This window comes from Pygoscelis adeliae, unplaced genomic scaffold, assembly GCF_000699105.1.
Source record: "Pygoscelis adeliae isolate BGI_AS28 unplaced genomic scaffold, ASM69910v1 Scaffold298, whole genome shotgun sequence".
Lineage (NCBI taxonomy): Eukaryota > Metazoa > Chordata > Aves > Sphenisciformes > Spheniscidae > Pygoscelis > Pygoscelis adeliae.
This window is the reverse complement of record NW_008825303.1, coordinates 12,833-24,156: the sequence shown is the minus strand read 5'-3', so window position 1 is coordinate 24,156 and position 11,324 is coordinate 12,833. Positions and strand designations below refer to the sequence as shown.

General features: G+C 38.5%; 1 protein-coding gene across 1 annotated transcript in view; it reads left to right on the top strand.

The window, feature by feature from the left end:
• TRPM1 (transient receptor potential cation channel, subfamily M, member 1) overlaps positions 1-6,995 on the top strand; it is a 50,880-nt gene extending 43,885 nt beyond the window's left edge. Inside the window, 4 exon segments of the mRNA XM_009330094.1 lie at positions 2,005-2,204; positions 3,735-3,867; positions 5,724-6,388; positions 6,391-6,995. Of these exon segments, the coding sequence (XP_009328369.1) occupies positions 2,005-2,204; positions 3,735-3,867; positions 5,724-6,388; positions 6,391-6,995 (1,603 nt within the window).
• The last annotated feature ends 4,329 nt before the right edge of the window (positions 6,996-11,324 follow it).

The following is an 11,324-nucleotide window of genomic DNA, read 5'->3' as shown; positions in this document are numbered from 1 at the left end:
AAAGAGTGGAGGAAAGGTTGCTTTGAGTTTGCAGCAATTGCAAATTACCTGGCTACTTCCAATTACCATTTAGTGGATAGTGACAGGCCTCAAGATTGCTCTGGAAAGATGAAAAACAGAATCCATGAAACCTGCTACATACATGATGGAAGCCCATGTAACCACTAACAAACATGATTCTGCAATAGAACTGCAGAATGAAATTCTGAACATCAAAAGCAGGAGGCATTTCCACTATCACTATATCATCTGGCTTCTTTTTCTTTTTTCTTCTTGTTTTGCTTTTCATTTAGAAAAAGAAATTAGGGCCTTGCGGAGTTCTTATACAACCCAGAAAAAGAGTCTATATTGCCTTGAACCAAGAGAAAGGATGGCTACATGTTGCCAAGATCTGTGGCCAGTCCAAGTAACGTGCACTATGCACATTCTTAATGTTATTCCACAAATCTATATTTAGACTTCTCTGGAGTAAAACTAAATAAATTTCTGCTGCTTGTTCTTTCGACCTACAGTTATGTTGCATGCTTTTCCTGTCATGACCTAGGGATAAAAAAAAAGAAAAAAAGACTTGAAATATCTACTTGCTAGTAAGACTTTCTGAACATACCACCTGAGAAAAGCAGGTGATCCATTTTTGATGCCCATAAACATGTAGTGTTGGAGGGCTTGTTGGCATAGGTAGCTGGTGTCACAACCACAAAAATAGTTCATTGCTGCCCAGAAATCTACAGCTCACAAAGCCTGTCTTTCATTTGATGTCTGTAGCTTAAAAGGTCATGAATTTTAAAGTGCTCAAATGCCAGTCACATCGCTAGGGGGAAGGGGAAGAATCTTACAATGGTAGCTATTATTGGCTGAAGGACCAAGGAATCAGCAGTTTGGGAAGTAGGTCATGCTGTTAACTCCTGCCATTCCAGCATGGTTGCAAGGGGGTGAGATCTAGCTGGGGAATTCCTGCTATGCCAGAGACACAGAATGAAGGCAGATTGTCATTTATCATTGGTAAATAATCTCATGTATACTTAGCCAAAAGAAACCAAAAGCTATGTGTACTCAAGAATTCTCTGGTTTCAAAGAGATGTTTTAACTGGTTTTGTGAATGTAGATATTCTAAAGCACGGAAAGTTAGAAAAGCAGTGGACAGAAAATATAAAAAAGGAAGCGCCAATATCATCATCATCATAGAAGTGGAGTGAGCTGTCTGAGCATACTTTAAAATAGCTTGAAAAGCTTTATCTGAGACAGAACATCAAGTCTGCTTTCTCTTAGCTGGTATTTCATAACCTTGACTTACTGTAACCTCTGGATTGAATGCTATCACTTACACTCCTTTGTATCCACTGAATTACAAAATAAAACATCTTTATAATACATCTTATTTTGGTGTAGAAATGATGAAGCCATGGCTTCCAAGAACGAATTCCTTTACAAGAGTATGCACCATGTTTTTGAGTCAGACGTTTGAGTGAACAAAGTTTGAATTTAGGACATTTTGTGAAAACTTGAAAAGTCTTCTATGTAGGTCAAGCTGATTAGCATATTAAAGGCAAACCATGTGAAGCTTCTGGGTTTAGCATACAAAATACCTCTCATGGATTTAATACTTTGTGTAATATCAAATACTGGCATGTGTTAAAAGAAATACTTTATAACCAAGCCCCAAAATACCAATTATGTGATTCATAAATTGTGTAAGTTTCTTTTCACTAACACCTAAAGGACTTTATACAGTAGGAGCAAATAGTCTAAGAGGAGGACTATTCTGGGTGGTGCATAAGGGATGCAGAGCACCTTCTGCTTTGCTACCCTCAAAAGGAGTAGTGGAATCATGAGTTCAAGTTAATCATCAGTTCAGCAAGTTCAGCAGCATCAACAAAGAGCTGAACCAAGCAAGCCACGTGGCCTCATGTTTTTATTTAGCTGCTACTTTTTTCAACATAGTATTTGCTCAATGATAAGTAAACTGAGGGGCCTAATAGAAACTGTACCTACGTTCCCTTTCAGCAATACCTTCTTTGAGGTAAAATCAATATCCAACCAAGTCTGGAAGTTCCAGCGGTACCAGCTGATCATGACGTTCCATGATAGACCTGTCCTCCCACCACCAATGATTATCTTCAGCCACATCTACATAATCATCAAGCGAATCTGCTGTCGCTGCAAGAAGGGTGAAGGAGACCAGGATGAGCGTGACAGGGGACTGAGTATGCAAGAAATCTTCTCTAAATTGAGCTCTTTGCACCATATTAGCAGAAAGCAGCAGCTTTTCCAACGCTGAACTTTTGTTCACGTTGACAGTCATGTGTATTTGCAGAAGACAGTATGGGACAAAATTTATATTAAATTAACAGCTCTTGAGCTCCATGGGCTCCTGAGAATATGGAATGCTGTGCTGCTAATGAAGACTTTCTTTAATGTGCTTTCTTGAAACAGTTAGATGGCATCTACTTAATCCAGTTTTACCAAGTTCTAGTGAAGTCCATATGTTGGGAAGGGCAAATAGGAAATTGAGGAGAAGGGATCACAGTTTCAAATGTCATCTGTAGTGTCAGCTACAGATGTGTCTAAGAGTATCCCCACTTTCATTTCTCCATGTTGGAGATTTATCTGTCATTTCACAGGGGAACTGTGAGGATTCTTCTCCTAACATTCTCTATAATTGTTGACTATTATTTTTATTATATGCCTCATTGAAATAATCAGATGCTTACAACTATCCCTGTATTTCTACATTTCACAGGAAACATATTTTGTAAGTAATTATATTTTTGCACAATACGCTTCTGAGTTAAAAAAGGAAAAAAAGGGAAAAAAGTAAATGTAACACTCCCTTGTCCTGGTTTCAGCAGGGATAGAGTTAATTTCCTTCCTAGTAGCTGGTACAGTGCTGTGTTTTGGATTTAGGATGCTCAGTACATAAACTGGGGGAAGCTGGCCGGGGGGGGGCCCGCTGCTCGGGGACTGGCTGGGCATCGGTCGGCGGGGGGTGAGCAATTGTACTGTGCATCACTTGCTTTGTGTATTATTACTATTATCATATTATTATCATTTTCTTTTTATTTCAATTACTAAACTGTTTTTATCTGAACCCACAAGTTTTCTCACGTGCTTTTCCAATTCTCTCCCCCATCCCATCGGGAGTGCGAGCGGCTGCGTGGTGCTTAGTTGCCAACCGAGGTTAAACCACGACACCCTCCAGATAAAAAGAGACAAATTCAAATACAGGATGAAGTGTTCCCAAGAGCTTATATTTCCCTTGGATTTTCCTTACATGATTATACAGTTTTGAAGCTCTTATCCAAAGAATGTCTGGGAAACAATCTGTTATGTTAGATTATCTGTTGCCTATAACTGGCATCCTTTTAAGAACAATATTTGAATGAAGGAACAGTCAAACTGGCAGAGATTGCCCTAGTCTTTATCCTGTAAAGTCTAGTCAGTTTGTTCAATGCGTAGCACTGCTGTTAAAAAGTGCAAAGGTCATTGAGAAAATATAGCCCCCAGTGGATGGTCATAAAAGCAGATGATGGTTATAATGCATTACATTGCCTTCAGGGCTGTGGCCATCTTTGGCTAAGTGCTCATTCCCTATTTACAAAATCATCTGTTCATTTAGTGCAGGAATAGAATCTGCAGTATCCGTATGTCCAAAATAATCTGCTAAATTGGATTTAAATTGACTGCCAGAAGTTCAGAAAAAGGAAACTCATATTTTGTTCTTCTGTTTTGCACAGAGTTATTTCTGAATGATGAAGAGCTAAAAAAACTGTATGAGTTTGAAGAGCAGTGTGTAGAAGAATACTTCCAGGAAAAAGAGGATGAGCAACAATCATCTAATGATGAACGCATCAGAGTTACCTCTGAAAGGTACCTATTATAAGAAAAAAAACCACACCACTTACCTGGAACAATATTTGCTTTTTTGTGTCTTCATTGTAACCAAAGTAGAGTTAAAGTACAAAATATTTAGATCTTGAAGAAAACCACCACCAATTCAGAAGCTGATCTGAATCCTGAATAAATATCTGTGTAGGTGCATTGCTCACAAGAGCAAGCTTTTTGTTGTTCCTACTGGTATGTCACTAAGGCTGCTGGTTTGGGTAGCTTTGGTATAAGAGCATTTTTTTTTATGGTGAAGTTTTTCCCTCTCTCCCATCTGAAGATCACAGTTATGCTTTTTATTCATTTGGGCAAATTACTACTTGTTGAGCTTCCAACAGCTCATCCAACCATGAGAAACGTGTTGGAGCTTAATGACAAAAGCACTGAAGATTCTTCCCTTGGACCTATGGTTTACACTAGGGTCTAGCACTCACAACTGCTGAATTTTAATGTCTGCCACAGATTCTCTTGGAAGCTTTGAACAAGGCATCTAGCTTTTCAGTATGAACTTCCCCATTTAAAAGACAGGGAATATTCACATGTAAATCATTAAGCTATTCTGAGGACTGGGTAATGTTTGCATGTTGCTGTGTAAGCACACAGTGATAACGGCAGCAGCGCTTTTTTACCAGGTCGCTTGGCAGGACCGTTCCCAAAGGCTCTGCCTATTCTGTTAGTAGTTCTAAGTAAGTCAAAGGATGGGGTATTTTGTCACTTCCTTGAAATGATGAAAAATTATCCCTGTAATCAAAATGATACACATTTTAAACTCTCTTTCACCTTAATCTACCTCACGGTATTTTGATGATGAACTACTCCATATCTATCTATCTATCTGTCTATTTTTAGGAAGTAGCTCTGTGAGCCATATAATTCTTTAATGGATAAACATCTTTCTCTTGAAAGGAGGCCCTGAACATCTTGCATTATTATATGTGAAGTCTGAGAATAGAGAAGTAAATGAAATCTGCTACGTGTATTCGAGTAGTTTCTATCGCACTATTTATCCATGGCAATTTGTCAAAATCCTAGGTATTGTGGCAGAGAATAAAGCAGGGCTGGTAAGCCTCAGTGATTCACTATGGTCTATGGCCACAAAGCAGATTTGCTTATTTCTCATGGCTTCTTGCTCCAGATGCTTCGTCATCTTTTGTGTGTGAGAGCAAAAGAATGTTAATTTAATTTCCACAGTTGATTTACCAGTGTATGATCTCCAAGTCACATTCTAATGCATTACTTCATATGCATTCTTCTGGTACCATCACTTCCATTATGATATAAATGATAAAAGAAAATGGCAAAAAGTATTATTTTAATTGAACTAGACAATAATTCCACTCCCTTCAGCTGATACATAATTGAAAGGTATTTCAAGAGGTAAAGTAATCCCATACACCCCAGCATATGTTCTCTCTCATACAGCTACAAAACCTGTTTTACAACATGCCTTGATGCTATTTTAAGTCATCCTGTGAGCATGTCATTAGGAAGTACTTTTCATATAATTAATTGATCCTTCACAGTGAAAGAGGACAACTGAATGTGAAATGGGTGGCACACTCAGAAATGTGTGTCCCTTAGGCTGTCCCTAAGGGCTGCAAGTCTTGTACTCCCCATGCATGTAAATAAGGGCAAAGTTCAAATAGCCCTCTAATATGGTGTATGGAAAGCATAGATAACAAGAAAATGCCCATGCTTTTGATGTAATAGAAAAAAAAACGATGCATGATACATAAGCACAAAATTCTGCCTTACAAAGAAATCAGTAGCTGGGTGCCTGTAACGGGTTATTGCACCATTCCACAGCTTCTGTTCTATGCTTCCTCTTTTATACCCAACAGAGTTGAAAATATGTCTATGAGGCTAGAAGAAGTGAATGAAAGAGAACATTTTATGAAAGCTTCTCTTCAAACAGTCGACCTTCGACTCTCTCAATTGGAAGAACTATCTGGTCGGATGGTGAATGCTCTTGAGAAGCTGGCAGGTATTGACAAATCTGAGCTGACATATACACGTTCACGGGCTTCGTCCGAGTGTGATGCTGCATATCTCCTAAGGCAAAGCAGTGTTAACAGCTCTGATGGCTACAGTATGTACAGATACCATGTCGGTGGCGATGAGTTAACATATGATGACGGTACCACTCCTATGTCACCAGCCATGGGATTGCGTAAAAAAGCCCATTCTGTTAGTACCAAAGAAGATGGAGCAGACCCAAGGATGCTGGTTCCAGAACACCACTCCAGTCTCAATTATACCTCTAGTGCTAATGCAGTCACCACAGCAGATTACGGTAAATCTACATTAGAAATTGCACAGAATGTTTCCAGACCCCATTCTGGTCCAGGTGGTTTTGGGGATGAAAAGCAGGGGATTTTCAAGAGCGATGGAATTGTTCCTCAAAGTATAAACCAGATGGATGCTGTTTCAAACAGACAGTCGGTACCAAGATCAGATTTTCAGAACACTCAGTTAAAAGTAGAACGTACCAAGTTAGAAGCCACCGTCTCTTGGACAAATCTAAAGCAATGCGCTATTTTCCGGCTGAAACATTCAGTGCTTGTCAAACCACTATGATGAAGTCAAGGAGCTTTATATTTGCACAGGGTGGGAAGCTGGTTGGAGGAGTTAACAATTGGACCACAGAATATAGTACCATCATCGATCAGGTGTGCCCTTCTACAATTGAACAATGGGCCACAGAGTGGAAATACGAAGTTGAGCAGCAACTTTCTCAAGAACGTCCACCAGAATACCCTGGTTTTATCTCTGAAGCAGAAAGGCAAGCAGAGCAGAAACAGTTACAGATGGACACAGATGATGACAGTGATGTTGGTGAAGCAGGTATGAGAGCCTCTTACACCTCTATGCCTGCCACTGTCGGGGCTGAGAAAGAGAATTTACTATCAGTAAAGCCAGAAAAGACTTCTGGGTTCCCATCACTACGGTCAAAGAGTTTGCACAGCCATTCTCGGAAAGCCAAGTCTGTAAAGGACAAATTAAATAGACCAGGACATGCCAGCAGTGTAACTAATTTGGTGGTAGCATTTGGCAGTGCAACAGAAGAACAGAAAGCTAGGCAAGAAAATGCATCCACAGAAACCGAATGTTAAAGTGGCTTATGGCCCCTGTTTTATCAACAGTCAAGAAAGCAGCATGACTAATTGAACAAATTATGGATTTTAAAATTAATTTCTAAAGAAGAATTTTGCATATATTTGTTTCTTTTCATTTTAAACTTAATAGATATATGGTCTGTTCTTAAATAAATGCTTGCTGGGTCAGGTGAAAGGGAAATCTTCTCTCAGTGGCAGATAAAAAGAAGGCAACAGTCCACAGATGCCAACAGTGTAGATCCTTCTATATTCCATTTCGACCTCCCTCATAAGCTTATTTACTGACAAGCTTTTTATAAAGGCTCTTGAAAGAAGGATGATATTATCATGTAATAATTTAGAAAATGTTTTTTCTTCTTTTTTTATCAGAAGACTTCTTAAACTGAACAAATTTTTAACCAGCCTTAGTTTTTATCCTTACTTATGCAGCTGGTTTCTTCGGGGCCATTGTGTTTTTCAGATCAAAACAAAATTGTTGGAGGCAAGGAAAAATTATGTAGTCCCCTCTTTCACTTCTGATTTCATGCATGCTTCTTAGCTCCTCTTTCAGAAAGGCACAACATAGCAGTTTTCATCCACTAAAGTAGGTCTGAGTGGCAAAATACAGTTGTGTTTGGAGAAACCTGACCCAGAAAGCCATGTGTAGACATTCTTGACTTGTCCTTGAACTTTAGTGACATAACCTTGCTTTCAGGATCATATCTGTCCCCACCTCAAAGCATGCTGACAGCCTTAAACTGTTGAAAAACATCGATCATTGTTTCAAAATGTTTAGGGAGATTTTAAGTATATGAAGTATACAGAGATTTTAATAATATGAATCCAAGATCTGCATTAGTGTTTGTGTAAATGGGGATTGCAATAGAAGTTCACGTAGAGTAAGAGTCTGGCTTTTTTTAAATGCCTGCAAGGGAAAACAAAACAAAACAGGAAAGGTGTTCTGATCGGGTGAGATCAAAATGTAGCCAATCTGTGTTTGAAGCAAATCTACCGTGACAAATTCATCTTTTCATTTTGCAATTTCATTATGACGATACATGAGGAACAAGGAACAGTTTCGAGGAGTCAGTCTAAACAAAAAATAAATTTTCCAGATGGGAATAGAAATTCCATACATTTTCTTGAGTAAATTTCAAAAACAAATGTCAAAGGGAAAAAAGTCTCTACAGCGAACGTGTTTTCTATCCCTCAGTGACTCAGACTGGAAATCCACATCTATAATTACAGTTTCCCAGCACACTTGTGTCTACAGTGGCATTCTAAGTACCAGGTTTTGATAGTTTTCTTCATAATAGTATGATGTTATTTGCCTCATTTTTTTCTGTTACCTTGTCGGAATTTTGTTTTCCCAAATATTCAGCACCTCTCTTTGCAGGGGATGCATACCATTGAACAGACAAGAAAGAAAATGAGTTAAAGGCATGTTACTTGTTCACAGAATACTGGTCAAAAGCTTATGCTTAACTCATTAACCGTCAGGACTTATTCATATACTATTTTGAAACGACAGAATGTCTTTTTTTCCCCCACCATCAGCTCTACAGTATGTAGGTCTCAGTATCCCCCTTGATAATGCTGCTTACAGCATTTTGAAATGCAGAGATTGATGGAAGACTCTACAAATACATTGATGGCATCAGCTTTTTATTCTTTGTATTATATTTTCATACTCCATCCATACTTAACACCTTGAAGTACTGTTACCATACTAAATGATCATGGTAACTGCATAGACATTTCTGAAAGTTCAGTCATCATTTACTATGGATTTTTGCTAGCTTGGTCTTATTAGCAGGTTTACTGGTTTCACTGTTGTCAGAACAGTGTTGACATTTTGCTTTTCATTTGGGCTTCTCTTTTATTCACCTTTAGGGAACTTGACATTTTGTAAAAACAGAATGACATTTGAAATTGTTTCACTTCCATGTTTACTTCTGTGTTACTGTTCTATGCAACTACATAGCCATATTGTATGTGTGGTTAAAATAGCCTCCAATTTGCCAATGCCTTTTTATTGTTTGCCTGCACACTCACCAGAAACTGATTCATTAACAAACATAAAGGGATGCAGCTTTTCAGCACTTTGCTAAACAAGCAGTATGCATTGTGGAACGAAATACAGTGTGTTGCATACCTCTTGTTACATTGTCTTTATAAAATGTGTGTTAAATCATGCTCTGTTTGACCAGTTACTTTTTTTAGCATTTACATTACAAATTTATCAGATAGCTGGAGATTTCAAACAAAAATGTTTGACCTTTGTATTTATTTACTTCCTTTGTGTAAAAATATTTATAAAGAAACACATGAAAAAGATGTGAAATGAATTCAGTATAACACATTTTTCACTATAATGTATCAAAACACTTCACTTAGCTGTTTCTTCTTATGCAGTGCATGGGCTGAACATTTTCTAAGCAAAGTTTCTTTTTTAACATTTGCCAGTAATTTTCCATTAAGTTCTCTATACGGTGATGACTTTATAAGGCTTGGATGTGTTCCGTGCTCTTGCATAGCATGAACTGAAATGATAACCTCTCTGCCATTAGATGTGAAGTAACTACACTGACTTTGGCAGAGTTATTTTAGACATACAGCCATTTTAATAATATTTAAATATGGCTCTGTATGTGCACAGAAGACCAACAGTAGATTTGGAGCACGCTAAACAGAATTACGATCAACACATTTGCCTGTCTGCCTACATGCTTTCTTGAATACTGGCTGAAAGGATGCAAGCACAGAATTTGCGTTTCTGAAGAGGCATGTTTAATACTGCTTTTCAGGAAGATGCATCCCTCCTGCTGCTAAGTCTGTGGTGACTCCACAGCAGTGGCACTGTGAATTCCACTTACCATTTTTTATTATGTGCTTGACCTATACTGAACCAGGTCAAGCCTAAAGGGTATGTACTCGAAGGCTGTGTCTATGCAGAGACATTACACTGAGGTAATTTAAGTTTGTTCACCTTACAGTATCTTGCAATACAGATATTTCCCTCTCCCTCAAGGCAAATGTTTTAAACACAGTGACTAACTGTAATATTCACACAGGCAGGTTCTTAACTATACCAGCTGATTCCACAAATTACCTCTTTTTACATTGCATCATTCTGGGACTAGCTTGACTTTGCTCTTGCAAGCCTCTCCTATTGCAGAGTCGCTCTTTCCATTTTAGACACCGGATTTCGATACCTGAGAACCAAGAAAGTCCATTTTCCATATTATTTAGTAATCAATTAAAGTAGCCATTGAAACCTTCCAACTATGATTTCTCCATACTGCTTCTTTGGATGCTTTCCTAGGTTCTGAGCCTGACTATCGTCTTTGGCAAAAGGTGTATCTGTCCTTCTAAATACAAATTAAAAGAGTACAAATATCTGTAAGGCCTTGTCAGAAAACAGGAACATGAGGAGGGTGCATGACCAAGGACGTCAACAGCATTATTTCATCAGATCTGCAAGATCCACAGGATTGTGCCCTGTTACAGGTGTTCTGGGTTGTTAACCCACTGACACAAAGCCAGTTTGCTGCTCAGCACTTGCTATGGAGGAGGTGAGTTTTCAGAGTGGCAGCACCACTTGGACACATTGCTGGGGTCCCACCTACTAGTGCCATTGCCAGCATATCACTTCTGCACCACTGTCCTGTCTGACTGGTCACTTCTAGTTGAACTAGTATTACACTCAAAAGCTTGTTACAAGCAAAAAGGAGACACACCTTGTATGTAAAGTCAGAAATTTATTGTTAACGTAACAAATTTTAACAGTTTAATATATGAATTAATATTAGTCTAGATCTAATTACAAGAGAGGAGAGACAAGAAGAGAGAAAAGAATACTACTATACTACTACAGGAAAAAAACCAATCAGGTAAAATTGATATATGCACACTTCCTACTATATACCCCTTTTTTTTGATGTTATGCTCACACTTGCACTGATACTTTAGGTCTAATGGTCAGTGGCTGCAGTGGGGGTAGTGAGGAAATATTGCCAGCTGTCAGCATTCCAGGTCCTTCACTAGGGTGAGCATGATGTTGATGCTGTTGGTTTCTTTTTCCTTTTTTTTGGCTTGCTTAGGGGCATTTTTATGTTTGCTACCAACTTTACATCTTGTTTTTCTTCATTGGCCTTCAAATCCTACAATTACACCTGAATTTCCTAGTCATTAGTAAAATTGCTTTCACAGCTAAACAAATGAAGGGACACCTTGAGGCAGGTTAAGGCAAATTCAGACAAAGCAATCCTGACAAGCCTCAGTCCTGAGGCCTTACAAAGTCAGCACAAAGCCTGTGGCCTGTTACTAGCAGTGACAATACTCTAT